The following is a 20630-nucleotide window of genomic DNA, read 5'->3' on the forward strand; positions in this document are numbered from 1 at the left end:
TCAAAAAAACTTTTAAAAACTGCCATTTTGTTTAGGTTTATCTGCAAATACAGAGATGTTTCAAAATATCTTTACATGAATTTTGTGAGCTGAACATTCAACACGTCTGTTACTTATACCTAGATCTGTAGTAACCATGTCTTAAGGGTTTTGTAAACTCCATTCCGAAAGGATATAAAACAAACATACAAATTCAGTAAGATTCTGATGATAATTGATGTCCCAGAACAGAGCTTAAGAAACATTGTTTCAGATTGCAACATCTAATGTTGTAAATAACCAACTTTTACTTCAAAAGTAAGTTTGTAGCTGAGGATGAGAGAAGAGAAAGAAAACAGGAAGAGCCAGCTTTTATTGCCATAACAGTACTCTTTTAAATGCCTTATCATTACTCTTCAGTCTTATCAATAAATACTCTTGAGCTGTGAATTTATCTCCTCTTGTGTACTTCCCTGCATTTTTAAACTTTTAATATTTCTAAATTGGTATTATGTGCATTATGGTATTATTAGTATATCACTGTTTCTATGTTTGTGAGGTTGCAACCATCAGATACCTGGTGATCCTGTACTATTTCACTTTAACTCATGATTTAATATTAAAGGCTACGTTATACTCTGGCATATCATATGTCAATGAAAAGACGAGATTCTGAACTTTCTTTCTTGTATATAAAACATAACTGACCATTATGTATTTGGTTACGAATTGAAAAAACTACAATAATTATTTAAAGTCAAGATTTACGGCGGTTGACCAGTTTCTTCAACGAAGTACAGTAACTTTGAAAAGTTCCATAGGAGTTATTTTTTATTGAAAATTCAGAGTATTATTACAGAAAATTTTCAATTCTGGAGTAACTATGGTCAATTGAATGTTTTTATGTAGGAGTTATAATTTAATAAAATGATTTTTGAAATAATGTATTTATTTGGACAACAAATAACTGTATTGAAAAAAATAAAAGTTTCAACAGTTTGAAAACAGAAAAATCTTATTCAATTTTTACATATGACATAAAACAGTTTTTAGTAATATTATTTATACCATACGAAAGCCTGATTACTTTAGTAATTATGATCGGTCAGCACTCATCATGGTGCAAAGCTGTTACGAAAGCAACCATTTTGTTGAGTGTTATATCATCCATTCCAGAAACTCTTGAGTCAGTTTCGGGTTGTTTATTGTTTGGTGCGCTTGTTGACATTGTAATAAAACAGTTAAATATCACATCCTTTTATTATGACATGAAATTTGAATGTGAAATCATGTTCAATATGTTTTGTGTGTGTGTGTGTGTGTCAATTTTCCGCTATTGTTACGTGAAAACTAGTAATAACTTCCACTAGTTGAATCCTCTACTCATAAATATCAATTCATTTTATATAGTTTATATTCGTAATATTACTCGTCAGCTGATATCAATCCAAGTGCCGCACGGCATACAGCTGACAGACTATGCAGCTGGTGACGCTCTGCACGGCCTAGACGATCTTTGTTGCTACTGTTGCTAGGTTATTATGTAGGCTATTTGCTTATAATTTATTGTTATGTTGTGAAATGGGCAATTATCGTTGTTCAAATAATATACATGAACTATTGGATGATGAAAATATTAGTTTTGATAATGAAAGTGACATATCGGAAAATGAAGTGTATGATGATATTTCTTTGTCAGATTTGTTGTCAGGTAGTCTGGATGATTATAAACCGGTGGAATGTGAGTTAGGTTGTGAACAAATTGATAATGACAAAAATTCATCATTATCTGATATACTTCTTGCCCTATAAAATCCTTTTGTTCACTACAAAACTGTGTATATTTTGTACATTTACAGTATCTTGCTATCTCCTCATGTAAGAATTTAAGGGTGGACAAGAACAGGTTGAAAACGAAAATCATGATCGATGCCAAAGGATAAGCCTTACAGATGACAATATTCGTGCTGTTCAAATTCTGCTGAATAAGTCCTTGCAACGATTTTTTTGGACTATAGGGGAATTTTATTTGTCGATTTTCTGCATGATCAAAGTACAGTGAATGCAGCTTACTACTGTGTTGTTACGGTCGGCAAATCAAAACAAAAGAAGAGACATGCCCATCAGAGATGTTATTCTCCTCCATGACAACACCTGGCATCACACTGCGGCTTTGACAAGGGAAACACTGTAAGAAATGGGCTGGAAAACCCTTCAGCAACCTCGTTATAGCTCTGACTTGTCCCCCTGTGACTATTTTTTGTACGCACCTATGAAGGATTCTCTGGGAGGAAAACTATTTGAGTGCAATGAAGAAGTCGAGGAACAAGTGCGCAATTGGCTTACAATTCGCCCTCAAACTTTTTATGGGAAATTTTTTTAGGGAATACTGGCACTTTCAAATCGGTGGCAAAAGTGTGTATATCATGCAGAAGAGTATATTGAAAAATGTTAAAAGAATAATAAGTGTATAAGGTTTTCAAATAAACCTAAAGAAATAAATTACTGTTTATATTTGATTTGCCCTCGTATACTTTATCTAGCTATTGAGACTAGCAAGTTTATTTTCACAGTTGTTACTATTGACTTTATTTATTGAAGAGTTATTTATACGTACTTTTTATGTCTGAGTTTTCTTTAAAAAGCTAAACAAATATTGGATATATATTTTTTTTTATTTATTTTTTTGCAAGTCACCTTTTTGAACAGAATGGACTCCTTTGTTCCAGTTTTTGCAGACATATGTAGTTTTTATGCCTCCACCTTACCTTGTTTACATACACTACTATTTTACAGTTCCTTTCCAAAATTGAAAAAGTTCATTATCATGTGTCTGTTGCGTATATTTGGTAAAAGTTCACTGAGCATGAAACAGTTGGTTTGTTTTTAGCTTTTAGTCACACTATTATTAAAAATAAATTGACACCTTTAGTGCGACACCATTCACAGACCAACTTTAAGACAGCGGAATTATTAGTGTTGTGTGTCATTCATTAGTACGATACCAGTCATGTGCAGGCTATAGGACAGCTGAATAGTGAGTAATGTATGTCCGCCACAGTCAGTGTATGGAAGAAACTTAGGTATTGTAATTTATTCAAGTATGTTTAAGAAATGTGTAATGTTTAATACCCTATCTGTGAACAGTGTAAGGACATTAGGAAAATATTAACCCTTTGCGATCGGTCGTCGACTATAGGTCGACCGCGGCAGTTTCGCTGAACGCTCGCATGTCGACAATAGGTCGACCGGATAATGTCACTGCTTGTTTGGCCATTTCTAACCTATTGCTGTTCGGTATTTGAGTTATTCGGTACTTTGGACTTCTATTTTAGTTACGTGAATGCTACGTCGATCTTTATTCACGAAAATAGAAGACCAATACAACTGACGTCTGCACTTGCGCTGTGTTTACAAATATGGCTGGTCCAAGTACAAGTTTTACTGACAATGACGAAATATTAGATGAATTAGATGATTGTGATAGTATTTTCAGTGAAATTAGTATCCAAAATGAAAAACAGATTATTGAAGAAGACCGTGATAGTGATTGTGAGTTGAATCATAGTGAAAATTCTTCTGAAAACATTGTGGTAAATGACGGTAACCTAGACGCCGGTAACCTAGACGACGAAAGTGACGTGTTTGGATTGGAAACTTTAGGTAATGATGGGGAAGAATTTGATCAATTCGTGGATAATGTGATAGAAGTAGGAAAAGGAGATGCAAATAATAGAGGTAGGCCTAGGCTACAAACTAGTAGACTAAGATGAAGAGCTAGACATGTTACCCAAAGTAGGCCTAGGGTTGGAACAAGGCAAAATTATAATATATATAATGTATTATATATAATATAATATAATATAATGAATAACATGTATCTGATGAGATCCTAGTGCCTTTTCACCTGTATTCATGTAATTTTGGTTTATTACATATGTATAAAAAAATAAAAATTATGTTTTTTATATTTTTTATTTCTTTTTTATATTTTTTAAATGTTACTTAAAGTTTATAAAAAAAATACTATCAAATAATGTAAATATTCTTTTTAGGTTATTTACATTGATATATAAAGAGAAAAAAATAAAAAAAAGTTGCAGAAAAAGGGATTTAAAAATTGCATTGGTGTATTGTCAAAGAACTGTAAACTAACAGAAATTAAATACGACCTGAGGACAGTCGAAGCAATTTTTATTGAGACCTCAAAGGGTTAATACATATACTCTAGTATGTATGTTGCCAATGGCATAGTATAGTGGGTATGACAGTTATCACAAGGTAACCGGATCAAGCAATGTCGAGCGTGGCTGCTACTTGGATGGGTGACCGCTAAGCGATCCTGTTCTTGCAAGCAGCCCGCCTGCCTGGCTGTTGATGGAGGTTCGGAAGTCACCTTTAAGCCGTTGGTCCCCAGGTTAAGTGTTGAGAGGGCTTCTTAGCCTTAACTTCACCTGGTAAAATAAGGCATGTTTACTTACTTGTTACTTAATTAAACATTTAGTAAATTTAATTATGTTATGCCATTATAATATAGCCCATGAAAAATAAAATGTTTTGACAAATTAGACCTTAGGCCGTTTTTAGAAACAGAACAGATAAAACCTAGAACAAAATAAATAGCTATATATAGCCAACAACATAACAGCACATAACAACAACAACAACATAATTAAATTTAGCAAATGTTTAAGGATTAGTGGCTAGCATTAGTATTTTGCTGGTGTCCTTATACTTTTGATAGACACTGTATTTTGCATTCTGTTTAGCTGTGGAAATAATGTAATGGTACTGTCTTAAAATACAATTGAGTATTAAATAATTAGATTTAATTTCATCAGTATAGTACTTTTTTACTGTATATTGCACTTCAGACTATTAAATGGTTGTTTATTGTTTTTTTATCTAATTTTTAAACTCCCAATACATTAAAGCATTATGGCTTTCAATCTCTTATTCTTATTTGTATAAGATAGATTTGATTGTGCACTTATTAAATTGGCTTACGTCATTTGTCTATATGTTTTAATTTATTTATAGCATTAACTAAATTATGACTATTTTCAGAGAGTACCTATTCTGGAAGACTTACAACTCTTTGCAATATCGTTCAGTGGATGTTCCTACCAACAAGAACACTGCTCCAGAAGAAAATTCTGTTGTCCAGTGAGTAGATAACACTTAATTGTTACAAAAATTACATAAATTGTAATCTTGAGTATGATAAAATAGAGAGTAGTTCTCATCTATACATTGTAGATCAAATTTCTTAGACTGAATAGGATATCAGAATTTAGTTTTTGGGGTAGGAATGTTGGTTTGCAGTGATACATTACCTGTATTCAATGCAGTACCTAGATATTTTATTATTATTATTATTATTGTTATTACTTTACAGTAAAAGTAAAATTAATATCTTTCAATTCAATTCAAACATTCTTTATTCATATAGTGTACGTAGCATATAACAATAAAGTACATACAAGAATGGCATCAAGCAATAATTGTATGTTAAAAATATTACAATAAAAATAAAACTAGGTCATAAATATTAAACTAGTAAGTATAAACTAAAATTTAAAGAATGCAAACGATAGTGGGAACAGAACTCACAATATATGGGTGGATATCTCGGCTTACAGATAGAAGGAAGGTCCAGGAGCCTTTAAAATGTTAAACAATTTGTTGAAGAAACTAGTAAATAGATGTGACTTTTAGCAGTACTTGAAACTCATAAAAAATCCATACTTATATTACCTAAATAACTTTATGTAAATATTTTAATACACTAACTCTTAATTTATGTTGGCTTACTGTATATTTTAAACCTACAAAACAAAACATTAAATTTAGTATATTATTCATAATTTTGTGGCAGTAAACAGATTGAGTCTTAATCAATCATGCATTTTAACAAACAAATAATTAAGTAGGCTGAGGACTATAAGAAGTGATTCAGATAAGCTTTATAGATAAACAGATAGATGTCTTCTATTATAAATCCCAAATCCCAGCCAACTCCTGCTGGGACAAAATTCAAACCGTAGTAATTCAGACTCTTTAATAAATGTGATATCTTAGAAATAAAAATCCATGCATTACCATGTAAGGCAGTTATTTACTAGGGGAATTGTAAAGAAATTACAAAAATCAACATTTTTATCTGTTAAATTCTAAAAAGTGTTCAATTAAAATCCATTTATTTTGTTTGAGGACTACATGGTGGAAAGCTGAAAGCTGACAAAAAATGTACTATTAATATAAAGCTCAGGAGATTGGGAGTAGGACATTTTATATATATATATATATATATATATATATATATATATATATATATATATATATATATATATTATATATATATATCCATGGAAAAACACAACTAATATACACATATTCAACAAGCTACAGTGTGACAATCGCCATGGCAACTGTAGATATGCCACCCTGCTCCCTCAGACCTCTGCCTGCTACCATTAGCCACAGCATTAAACTGTGCTGTTACAAGACTAACAGAAGAAAATAATGAGATCATTTTAAACCCCAGCTTTATTGTACCATTTTCACCAATATGATGAAAGATGGCATCATACATGTTGATGTTTTGTGTTAGAGTCTCTGAGACTCAGTTGGCCAAGGAATATTACCTCCTTAGATGTGTACATTCTTCTAGGTCACCTCACAAGAATTACCGGACCAACTGTAACACGGTCGTGCACACAGTTTCTTCTGGAGGGTGTCAATTTCTACTGCTCCTTCATTTGTGAAGTTCCACGTAACACTCTGAATCTGAAAGCTACATTTGCCATATTTCTCTTTTCACTTCATATTTCACTTTCAGATGATAAATTACGTTGTTGTCATTACTGTATATCTACTGCTAGACATGGAAAAAACCAACATGGATATAAAACATGTGTTGATGATAATTTTGGATAGATATCATCTTTTGAATATTTTTAATTGGCTCAAATATTCATTATGTAAATAAGAGTAATAAGCTCTGACACATTTACTTTTGTATTAAACGTGACTATCACATCTTTTCGTGCTCAAATAAAAAATTTTGACATGAGACTTAAAAACGTATGCTGGGAAACTAACACACCAAACAAATTTGTGAAATTCTTTAATTTAGTCACCTATGAAGAAGTGACTGATAGCAAGTTCAATGGATCACACTCTACCAATCTGTTGATGTTTGATTGCATTGTGCTTTCAGTGTGGTGGGAGAAGTCATTCACAGGCAGCCGTAAGTGGACCCAGTCAAAAAGCTTGATATCTTTTCTTGTGTGTTATTGTTCAGTTTTCCAGTTTTTACGAACTGCATTTTTAGTTGCTTCTCATTGCATTTGGGAATATTTATGTTCAAAACTTTAAACTGCTTCTTTTATTTTATTTTGCATGTTTTTTTGTAATTTATAAAGGTGATTTTATTTTCATTGCACATATAGCATGCATTTATGTGCATTTTGCTTTAAAATCACTATAGTCTTCTGTTTGTAAATAAAATACAAAGTTTCCACTATCTTCTTATAATAAAAGGAAAACATTCTAATTAACTTTTAGATTGTTTTACAAGTTATCATTAATGCTACATGTAGGTATGAAGCAAAAAGAAGGTAGAATTTATCTACAGTAATGTCTTATCAGTTTAGTACTTTCTAAACAAACATCAGCGAACAATAGTTGTTGGTCACGTATTGCTAGTAGGCGTGATAATATGTACTGTAGTTATATTCTTCACGTGCAAAACCTGTTTCCTTACACAATAATTTTCTTACCTCTGTTGGTTTTACTATAAATTAGATTCTCAAAAACTTAAAACCACTGATTATCTAAATATAACATATATTTTAACATAAAAATAACAACTTTACCCTATTATCTGGAGATTTCCACTATTAGAATTAAGTTTAGATCTATATGACAGTCTTGAACATCAATCAGTGGAAATAGTTTGTAACTATTTCTGCACATTATCACCAAAATGTCAATGTATCCCTTAACCTGAAAACTGTATATATACATATATATATATATATATATATATATATATATATATAAAGACTCACATTACACATATGGCTGTTAAATTAAATGAATTTGCCAATCTAAAAATGGAAACTGGTATATAGTTTATACCATAATAATGACCAACTAACTCCTTATAAGTTTAATATTTCATTTCTAAATATTGAATTAAATATTTATCTTCTAACATGTTTAGCGGAAAGGTAGATTTCATGTGTGGTTGTCTCCTAAATACCAGACTGAAGATTCATGTCATTGTGTTGGATGTGATTGATATGACATCATATAGAATACCTCTCAGCGAAAATCAAGTATTCTCTTAAGTTTAATCATGGATCGATTATTCAATTTGTATGTCCAAGGCAAGGATTTCAGTAGTAATCTTAACCCTTATAACGTCAGTATATCTTTTCACGACTTCCAGCAAACGGCACAATATTAAAAAAAAAAAATTTTTAATGTGTAAAGTTCATTTTTATTTTTACTTTCTATAATTATGGTAAGTATAAAAAAGTAAAAATTTTAAAATTATCTTGTACGTACATATATTTATGGGACATTAAATTGTAGATATAAATAAAGTCAAAATAAAAGGCACACAAAATTTTATTAGCTAAACTATAAACATTACCAGACAATTATGTAAATATAATTAAAATAAATTATATTTATAATAAATTATATATAATAAAATTAAAAATAAATAAAAACCATATAAACAGAAAACACAACGAAGGAAACCGACTCAGCGATGGTTAGACACGCACTACCTGAAGCCAAACTGCAAACAAAAGCGTGCGCGCTGTACGGCATCTGTGCCGTGTGGCGGGGAGAGTGTCTAGACACCGCGTCTATTGTTTCAAACAATGTAACGCGACAGCTATATTTTGACGCTTGACATAGGTCAATAACCCACACACATGGTTGACGCTTACCGTTAGTGACATTGATCGGATTTAAAAGGGACTTAAATTTGCTATAGACGCAGTTTTGTGTTGATGCACCGTACCGCGTCTTTGCCGTTTGGAGATAGTTTGTCTATGCGCCATACGGCGTCTGTGACGTTATAAGGATTAAGAGGTGGCTGTAATGAAAGGACCTTCATTTGTACCCCATAAGAACTTTATTAAATTTCAAACATTTTTATGTCCTTGGGTTTTGTTGGAAAATGATGACATGTCTAATTTTAAAGATCTGATTGACACACATTTGCTGTGTAAGTTTTCTTTTAAAATTCATGTTGAAGTCTTAAAGTTTGTTTTTTAATATTCAAATGAAGTACAAACATATTTGATAATTTTTTCTGAATAACCAATAGAAGTATAAAACAATATTTGGATGCTTATTAATTACATTTTTAAAAAGGGACACTTTCCAAATTCTATGTTTGAAACAAGAGTATAAAAGTGTTTCAGGTTTAACATTGTTCTCATGGGGTTAAACTCAAGATGGCCACCAGTTCAGTACAGTGTGCTCTTGCTGATACAATAACTTTTATACCGTTACAGAAGTAGTCTGTATATACACCACATGTATTCATCATTTCATCTCATTCTCAGGTTTGACAGTGAAATTTAAGTATCTCTGTGTGATAATAAAAAAACAAAAACTTTTTTGAAAATAAATACTTGACTTACGACATGTCCACACTTGGCGTAAACAAACAAGACAGAAAACAAATAAGTATGCCTAGCACTTAGTCTTTGAAGGTTGCATCCTTAGTAAAGCTCAGTCCTTCCTTTGTTTATTTATTTTTTTTTGTACATAGTGGTATAATGTAGAATGTGCTATGTAGTTGCATGAAATAAGCAGGGTACATTTATATGTACAGTTAAAACGTATGGATAATGTTCTACCACAGAAAGGTTTCCTGATTATGAACATTTAGTTTGGTAATTTCTTCATAATAAAAATGATAAAAAACACTAATGATGTAGTAAGTCATTGTTTTTCTGGCAGCAATTCTTCGGATTATCTCGATTCACTCTTCAATATTGAGCTGCAGACTGGTCTAGGAACTGAGATGGTGGGTACAAGACACATACTCCTCAAGTTGATTGTAATAATGGTGATATAAGCCCTAGACGTTACATTGTCTGGTGTCTTGTGGAGATTGGCTCAATGAAAGTGAGCGATCAATCTATTGGTGACCTCTCAAGTACTGTAGTTACTCATGATGTGTGTGGAAGTTTTAATTCTACAGAAAACCATTATAATATTGAAATAGAACCTGGACATTTCAATTTTAGAAGTAATGGGTATTAGCTTCAGATTGGAAAATAAATTCTTAAGGTAAGCTACTACATGTGAGAGTACTTTTAAATAATTTACATCTTATTGTGCTAGATAAGATGATCATCAACTTATTATCAATTTGGACTGAAGCAAAGAATGCAAATAAAAAAAGATAGATAAGGACTGAGCCCTCGGGAAGTTGCAAGTCACCATTTTTGTTACTTCCCAGATAAATTTTTACCAAATGGTGTTTTATGGTGTTTTCATTTTTCAGTAAAAATGTGGTTGTGAGGAGAGTAATCACCAACACTAACACATCCATCACCTGTAAACTGGTTGTATGTATTTGCTTATGTGAGCCAATCTTTCATTGAGCCAATCTCCACAAGACACCAGACAATGTAACGTCTAGGGCTTATATCACCATTATTACAATCAACTCGAGGAGTATGTGTCTTGTGCCCACCATCTCAGGACATTTAAACAATATCTAGTGAAAATAAAACAAGTAAGTGGTTACTCATTCTGGATAGAAGTCAAGTTTGGTGGAATTCATATTAGATGATTAATAAGGGGTGAGTAATTCTTCTCTATTAGTTGGTCTGCAATTCAGAAGAGTTGAGTAATATGAAGCTATATGGTCAGTGGTAACCGAATGAGTAACCTTGTTCTGCACACAAATAATATCTTAATATCGCAGTTATTCCAACAGTGCAGTGTGAGTAACCAAACCAGATTTTCTTGATAAGATACATGGTTTTTTCAATCTCATAGAAAAACTAGTTTTCTGGAAATACAATTTTTATTTTAATCAAGCAAAGAATTCGAGAAATATGTAGTACACCACAGTAAGGATGAAAGTATTTTACTTCTTATATTAATTAATGTGGCACAAGTAACTTGTTAAAATTTATTTTTATAACTTTGTTGATAAAAAAAAGTAATTATCTATGAGGGGTTAAACATTATGTTAGTTATAAGTGTTAGTTAATTTATAGGGTAAATTATCTACGATCCTGCTCTTGTTTAAGTATTAATAAATCTTGATTATCATATAAGAATGTGAAATAAAAAGTCTGTGTGAAAAAGACAGCAGGTTGTGATTCCCAGCACTGGGCGTCTCTCAGACCACTTAGATTTAAATAATATTGATCTAAGTTAACAGAGTTTGATGAACAATTAGAACTGGAAATCCATATTGTACCACATTTGTTCATTAACATAGATTTTTAATCAAGACAATATTTAGAGTTGCCTTATGAATGACATCTACAAGTGGTTCCAACGTTGTACTGGAAGAATATTCTGATTAGATTTAATACATAATCTTGCTTATTGTGCAGTGATTGTTTGTCTGTCTAGGCCTACCATGCTGAGCGCAAACCATGCATTCCAGACATTGCTCCACATTATTCAGATAGTGGTGAGTTATTTCCTCATGCTGATATTCATGACATACAACGTATGGCTGTGTGTGGCTGTCGCTCTAGGAGCTGCCACTGGCTACTTCCTCTTTGGCTGGAAGAAATCGGTCATCATTGATGTTACGGAACACTGTCACTGACCTACGTATTCTGCTCTTGACGTTATCTGTGATCTCCTGTATGAAAGACTTCCTATGTACAGATACTCTCAAAATTGTGTCAAATCTAAAACTATAATTGCGATAGAAACTGGCTACAACTACTTTGTCACAGGTTTTACTTTAAACTAGGTGGATGCTGGCAATGGTTACTATTTTTATGTTTATGATTTGTTCTATTTGACTTTAAGAATATATTTTACTATAGTGATGTTTTTATAAAATGTGAAGGATCTATTTTTAACTTTGATTTGATCTTGTTCAATTTGTTACGTATAACGGGAGCTTCATATTTATCTCATAAGTATAGTCAAACTGAAGATAGTTCTGGTTAGTAACTGGCGACTGCAAATGTTACTGCTTTAAAAATGGACAGATAAGCGTCTAGATATCCACATATAGAGTTGTTCTATTTGTCATGTCTTAATTTTATGCAATGTTTAATATTCTAGTGTTTCAAATTCTTTAAAAAGTGGTTTTACTTGTGAATTATCTCCACTACAGATAAGCAGTGTTGAACTATTTTTAAACACTTGAGATTGTAAAGCCTGAATATAAAAAGGCTAAAAAAATTTATTTAAAAATTAAATCTCTTTTAAATGAGAAGTTATAAAATTTAAAAAATAATTGTCTAACTTTAGACAGAAAAGAAACATGCTTTGTTTGGTATAAAAAATGAATATGATGTTTATAATATTGAAAACAACAATACAGCAATCACATTTGAATGTTAGTGTAGATTTAGTTTTAGTGGCCTTTTTATTCTACTAAAGTTGCTATTTTTTTATCCCCTTTGATTATATTTTATAAGTATACGCCTCTAATTTACAGAAACAAATAATTTAAAAGCCAGTTGTAGTAAAACAACCTAGATTATTATTAAGAACAAATTGTTGAGAATGTTTTTTATGAATAACTAACAATAATTTTGAAAAATTAGTGTTTTGATTGTTTATTTTTGAAATGAGACATCTCCAATGATTCTGTGTCAAAAATAAGTGCTTCAAAATTTTTGAGGTTTAGCATTGTTCTTAGGAGCTAAATTCAAGGTAGCCTCCAATACAGCTGGCTCTTAGATTATAAAGTAGAAACCTTTCATTATACTCCATAGAGAAATATAATATTATATGGTTATAGTTATAATAGTTTTAATATTATATAACTGATTATAATGTTTTTTAAGGAAAATATGTTTTCTGTATTATTTTAAGACAATTACTGGTAGTTCCTAATATCAAAGTAATCGTTTATATCGAAAAATATTCAAGAAATCCATACTTTTTTAAGGCAGTGTGAAGTTTACAAATACAGAAAAGTTAATACTGTTTAATTAAATCCCCATTTGATTAGGAATTCTTTTATAGGTGTGAAGATTTAAATGAAATATTTTTTTTAATATAAAGTTATTCACATACATAGTCGAGCATTAACTACAAAAGCGGTTGTCTAGTACCTACTCAAACCTGATTCACACAATTCATATTGTAAACCAAATTTTCATGGCTAAAATAAGAAAAGATTTTGAGATCTGTAAAAGATTTTGTAATGAACACTGTTAATATTATTGACAAAAATACACATTAAAAATATATGTACACAATATTATACTCTTATATATTATACTGTTTGTGAATAAAATAAACATATCATATAATTTATAAGTTTTAAAATAGTTGATGACTAGCATAAGCAGGTGGGCTGAATAAGAAAATGTAATGACCCAGTTAACAAACAAGAATCTGAATTCTCTTTATTCACGAATGTAGTGTATGGATGTAAGCATAGTATATGGATATTTCAAATGTCCATTACAAATAGTTCTCTGAATCATTTGATAAGATTGTAAATTCTGTAGTTCACATTGTGTTTGAAGTGTATTATTGACAGCAATGTACTGAGGGATTTATTCCTCAAACTTATAATCCTTTATATCATTTGTCATGAAATAAAACTCCAGTTGAATGTTCTGTTAAAAGGTTAGAGTGTGCTGAACTTGAATCTTGTTACATGTTAATACCCCTTGTAACTAATAAGACATGGGTAATAAAATTCTATTGTGGTTTGTATATATCAAATATCATTTGACCAATCCCTATGAATTTCCTAAAGCGTAAATGTTTTAAGGTTAAAGAAATACAACAAAATCTGTAATTTGTTGTTTGAAGAGGAGTGTTATGCGAAAATTGTTTTGTAATAATTTATTTTAGTGAGATTCTAAAGCAATAACAAAAACAGTACATTTTATGTACTTTATCTCAAATGTTTAGACAAAAACTAATTGTAATTAAAATTCTTAGTACTACATAAATAAATATGTTGATTAAATTTTCGTGTTAAAAAAATGGAGTAGAAAATAAATGTTTTTGTTGGTCTAATTTAAAACAATCCTGTTATTTATAAAACACGGTTCAGCATTAGTTTCTATGTTTTAAGATATTTATAGTTATATTTTGTATATTTAATATATTTGATTTAACTATAGTATTGCACTTTGCATTTTTTACACTTTAACTGCCACATGACCCGTGCTACTGACTATCATTACTGGCTGTTAAATTCTCTCCATGTGAAGCTGCAGTGAATGTGTTACAAAAAAACTTCTACTATGCTTATCAAAGATGAGTACTTTTAAAGTGTTATTTCTTTTGTTGTCGTAAAAGTAATGTGTAACGTCTTTATTTTTATTTCTTAACAGTACGCTATTAACACCTCACTGCATACAAAATCAGCCCTTTTCATGCTGTTTACAGACAGAGGGAAGGTAAGAAATAATCTGGTTATAGAACTTTTTATATAGAACTACAAAATTTACTCAAATAAAAAAAAAAAATTTTTTTCTTAACAATTGTTTTGAGTTTACTACGTATGTACCTTTGAATGAGTGTTCAGTAATTCTTGAATTAGTGGAACAGTGCAAGCCACGGCACCACACAAAGTGTCACATTGCACTCAACACACTTACTGGTAGAGTGATTGACCGTATTAAACCAAATTATTTAATCAAGTAATCATAACAAAAGATGTTGTCTCACTCTGTAAATTAAAAAAAACCTACATATGTTCATAATAAAGTTGGGGAAGCACAATCTAAAACTAAGGTGCACAACTGTTGTTTTGGGATAGAATTTTATGTGGACTTCTATCAGTTTAAATATAATTCGTTTAGTAGTGCTGTAGCATCAGTCGCCAAGGGCATATTTTAGAGTTCTAATCGTTCACACTGACAATGTTATATAGAAGGAGCTCCTTAGTTAATAGGTTAATAGTTAAGCAATTGTGTTGAATCAAAGATCAGACGGTGAGTGAATTACAGGTTATTCATAAAGAGAACTGCAACATTTAATTAAACCCCAATAATCAAGTAGATGCTCGAATTTGATATCTTAGCAATTTAATTTAATTCAGTACTCTTCAGTTTCTGTTTCCATGTAAAAACTAAAACTACATTTTCAAACACAAAATCATTATTTTTGTCAGTAAAATCTTTCCAAATAATAAAAATTGTACAGTAAATTATGGTTTAATACCGAAGAAAACGATGTGAACTTTGTAGGATTTTGTCTGTAATATTATGTAATTAACTAGATTAATTTTAATTATGAATTAATTATAAAAAATTAATTATATAATTATACTTTTAAACAATTGGTAATGGTTGTTTTTTCTTGTAATTTGTTTTATTGTGTCATTCAAACACATTTTGGTAACAAATTTTAAAATATCAGTTATAGTAATGAGTAATAACTAAGATTTCTGGGTTAACATAAGTCCGCTAATATGTTCTAAAACATCACATTTTTAATCAACAAATTAAATCCTCTTGTGGCTCAGTACAACAAGAAAGAATACAGACATGAATAGACCAACAAACATGGTATGGTGTAGAGTTAATCAGGAGGTGAGGTGTATACATGAAGTAAACCGTAAAATTAGAAAAAAACAAATGTTTAATGTATTTAATGTACGATCTATCCTATCTACACACTGAGATTTTTCTCAGTTAATAAATATAAAGTATGCCAAACAATTGCTAAATTCATCTATTTCATCGTTTTGTAACATTTTTACAGATTTCTGTGCATTATCTATTTACTTTATGTTCTTATAATTCTATTAATAATGTTCTGTATAGTTTTAATGTATGATATGATTTTTTGTAATGAAAATAAGTCTGTGTCATTCTAGAAGAGAATGTTCAAAAATAATGTTACCACTTTTTCACACTAATCAGACACACTTGAGCAGTAAATGGTGATTCTATGGATAGAGAAGGTGATGTGCATGAACTTAATTATCATTGCATCTCTGGATCATAACACCAGTGCTGCAATGCCAGAATCGGGCAAATTTTTCAAAACAGCTTTTATTTAAAGTAATACTGTTAACATTTCATATATTCTTAATTTAATATTTTGATGATTTTGTTTGACTCCTTTTAATTGTTGTCCTTTCTATTGTCTATTATTGTTATTTTATAAAAATTATATTATCGTGTCTGCTCATTTTGTATTATTGTGGGGCAATCCATTCCAGACCATTTATATAATTAATTATATTATAAAAACCTCACTGAAATTTATTAACCCAGGATCTGTCAAACAGAATGACTAGTTGTATAAAAATGTTACTCCTATGTCATATGACTAATAGTTTTTACAGTAAGGTTTTTAATTAAACTTCTGCTATTTAAAATCAGATTTAAGTAGGACAAAATTTTTATTAGTTTAATTGGGATGTTTCAGAGTTTAATTTGATGTATTGTCTATTGAATAATAATGTGTAATAAGTACGCAATGATATTATAAAGTTATAATACAAAATGTTACTGGCCATTCCCGATCGCCCGCTTCAACAAAATGCAATAAAATTTTGTCTTCTAATTTTGATGAAAGAAATTTCATTCAGGAAGAAGGTTAGCTATTACTGTGGTCAAAATTTTTTTCTCAACAAAAGCATTTGCTTCAAACATCTCTTTATTAGTTTCTGATCTGATAAAAGACGCATATTGCAAACATGCAAGCCTAAGCCTGTAAATTATGTATACGCATAAACTTTTTGCATAAATTTTATTTCCTGTAAAATAGTAAAAGTTTAAAAATATAATAAGTGTATTAAATATGTTTGAATGTAAATTTGTTTGTAAAACACCAAATTAAACTAAAAATAAAAAAATAGTTTGGGAAAGTGAATTTTGTTTTGCATAAAAACCTTTTTGGGGTAAAGTATTATATTTTGAAAAAGTTACAAAAAGTTAAAAAAAAAATATATTTTTACAAGCCTCTACTTTGTAATTTTGTTTGTTTAATTTTCCTTTTTTCATTTGTATAATATTAACAAAATCTAAATTTTATTTACAAAAATAAGTTGTGCATTTAAGTGTTTCTTGAAATATACTGAAAAAGTACATTTATAACATTATATACTTTACTTCAATAATATATATTGTACATAAGTTTGAATAATGATGTGCACAACTTGTAATACAGTGCCTAATAAACATTGTGCATATGTTTGAATAATAATGTGCACGACTACCAACATAGTGCCTGCCATTACAGGAATTTCAACTACCAGATCCAGGGTTAATAAGAAACTGTGAATTTTATTGTAACTGAGTTGTATACAACAGTTTTTCTTTTGATTATGAATAAGTATTTGAAATAAAGTTATTTTAAATATGAATAAGTATTTGAAATAAAGTATTTCTGTACACAATATTGTAGTTTGATTTTGCCATATGTAACCTACATTTAAAATATTTTGTTTCATTACAAAGATGGTATTATAGTAGATTTGAGCTTTGTTTGTACTAATCCCTTTCTTGCATGCAAACCTTAGATTGCTCTATCAATGACAGAATCAGTGTAAGGCACAAGCCTCAGATTGCCTCACACTGCTTTACTGTCTTTAATTGACAGATGCTGCTCTCTAGTGGAAATACCACAAATAACTATTGTTGTTCTGCTGTAAGGAGACTTGTGGTGAGTTTGATCTTACATTGCTAAGTTTTAGTTTGTTAAGAAAAATAATATTTTGCAAGTTTTCCTGATTCTTGACATTCACCAAAAAAAGTAGTTTACATTCTTCATAACAAGAAAATATATTTTATAAGACAAACTATTTGTATAATTAAGGTGAAGTGAAGTGCTGTTGTTTAATTATATATTATACAAGGTTTTTGAAAAGTCTGGGTACGGCTTAATATTTTACAAACCATAGCAGATAACATCTATAAACTTTGCACAGTGTCATGTGGCTATGTAAACTATTTTTCCTTGCTATTACCAATGACATGCCAACCATGGGGGGACGGCGCACAGAGGAAAACATGGAAATCTTAAATGAAAGCATGGCTCGAGTGATACCGCCATTTCTGATTGGATAAACCTTTTGAGATGCGGTTTGCGGCATTCAACTCTACTAAGTGAGCTCTTTCAAATGAGGTATCACTCGACCCATGCTTTCATTTAAGATTTCCATGTTTTCCTCTGTGGGCCGTCCCCCCATGGTTGGCATGTCATTGGTAATAGCAAGGAAAAATAGTTTACATAGCCACATGACACTGTGCAAAGTTTATAGATGTTATCTGCTATGGTTTGTAAAATATTAAGCCGTACCCAGACTTTTCAAACACCTTGTATAATTAAACAACAGCAGAAAATGCCTGAGTTGCATTTTACCTCCAAGCAGAATAATATGTTCAATTGTGCCATGAGCACTCATAGTTATGGACAGGAAAGATTAAAAAGTTTAGTACATAAATGTTCAAAAACTGTTTTACTGTTCCAAAGATTTTACCTTTGTTTTCTCCTCCTCTAAGTTTTTCTTTCCAGAATGCCACTCAATTCGCATCCAAGATTAGGTTCTTCACACTAGAGATGTGTCGAAGTCCCTTTACTGGCTATTTGATGAATATGTACGCTTTCCTACAACCCCTGCATTCCCATGGACCCAGAGAGTAGTCTATTAAGCTGTCCCATATTATTGAGGTCCTGCTTACAGTCCCACACCATTCCATAGTATATGAATTCAGGTTATAGGTGAATTCAGTGCTTAATTCCTACTTTACTAATAGCCTATATGGTATTTCCTGGTTTTATTTTATTTTAACATCAAACAAAATAATATCTGAAACTGAGTTTACACACGCTCCCCAAAAGACCACTTTGTAGGACAAATGGGACAAATTTAGCCACAGGACAGTGTAATCAGTACCTAAGTCGGTGGTTAGTATTTTGCTAAGGACTTCAAAACATAAATGTCAGGAAATTTTGGCATAAACACGATCGATGTGTTCATTCTAAGTCAACCCCTGATCAAGGTGTATTCCTAGGAAATTTGAAGAGAGGATTTCTTCCAGTGTAGAGTAAGCCAATATGGCAGGTCCACACTGGTTGCCCACAGCATGCAAAGCAAAATTAAAAACATTGGATTTTGGGTGATTGAGGCTGTGGAAGTATTGGGACACAGTTGATCATTTCAACAAAGGCTTGTTGTTTTAACACTTTACTTGATTTTGCACTGAAACAGAAAGCCATATCATCAGTATACTGCACTAGTCTTCCATGCAGAAATGATGATCCTATGTCATTGACATAAAGCACAAATAGTACAGGACTGAGAATGGATTCCTGGTGAATACCTTAACCTAGTTCTATTACCATCAATTACCATATGAGGTAAAAGGTTGTATAAACTTAAAAATATCTTCTGAAAAATTAAAAGAGTGACTATTTTTAAAACAAGATAACTTCTGTACATATGTTGAAACTAATTTTAATTTTTTTCTCATCTGTTTGTTTTATTTTTCTTCTAAAATTTTAAATGAAGTACATTTATTATGTGAGAAATGTTAAGTTAAACTGCTGTACCACCTATTATAGGAATATAATCTGTATGTATATAATTTTTTTAAGTAAACCAAGCGCCGCAGAGAGTGTCTTTGAATGTATCCAGACTGGACTCATTTATAATTTTTTTTTTCTATGTATTTATATATTAGTTTAAGGATATTGTTGTAAATTTGTGTATATTTAACAATTCACACTGACCACACATACTTGTAAATGTGGTCAGTTATTTCCAAGGACATTTTATGTAATATTCATGTAAATTAACGAATGGAAAATAAATTATTATTATTATAGTTCTATTGGTTTTGATGATTGATTTGATATTTTGGTAACTTGGGATGATATTTGGGATCTATGAGTTATAAATGAGCTGAGCAATTTGTGGAGCAAGCCTCAGAAGCCATGTGGCTCAAGTTTGTCAACTAGTGTGTTGTGGTCAACACAGTTGAATGCTTTGAACAGGTCTAAGAACACACTCATTGTGTGGTTCTGACATTCTATCCCCTCTACAATCATATCGACAAGATTCACAACTGTGTCTGAAATCGACACCAAAGACACTGTGACACTTGGATGATTGGTAATGATGTTGTCGATAGCTGATTCTGTTGTAGCCATCACTCTCGGAGTTTTGACTAGCAACTCTCCAGGTCGAATGACCTAAGTAAATTGACTAATCGAATTGAGTGTGTTGTCCAACCAATGCATCAATGTTGAAATCCTCCATCATGACATATTCCTGACATTGGTCAGTCAGGTCTTTCAGTAATTGTTCAAGTTTTAAAAAGAAAATGTCCCCATTTTTATTGAGACCTATATATATGACTCACTCCTAATTTTGATTTTTATGTTTCAATTTTGATCCTGACTGCTTCAAAACCTTTTTTTGTTTGACTCTTGGATCGGAAAGGAGGCAAGTATGAAATTTTTTTCTTTAAAAAAAATAC

The 20630-nt window shown here is 30.9% G+C and overlaps 1 protein-coding gene across 1 annotated transcript in view; it reads left to right on the top strand.

Annotated features, from left to right (window-relative positions):
- The window catches only part of LOC124361287 (high affinity copper uptake protein 1-like), a 47246-nt gene extending 33350 nt beyond the window's left edge, over window positions 1–13896 (top strand). Inside the window, 3 exon segments of the mRNA XM_046815334.1 lie at window positions 5047–5145; window positions 7202–7231; window positions 11611–13896. Coding sequence (XP_046671290.1) covers window positions 5047–5145; window positions 7202–7231; window positions 11611–11812 — 331 coding nt within the window. The 3' untranslated portion in view covers window positions 11813–13896.
- Window positions 13897–20630: the final 6734 nt, after the last annotated feature.

The sequence above is a fragment of the Homalodisca vitripennis genome, chromosome 4 (genome assembly GCF_021130785.1).
Source record: "Homalodisca vitripennis isolate AUS2020 chromosome 4, UT_GWSS_2.1, whole genome shotgun sequence".
NCBI classification, from domain to species: domain Eukaryota; kingdom Metazoa; phylum Arthropoda; class Insecta; order Hemiptera; family Cicadellidae; genus Homalodisca; species Homalodisca vitripennis.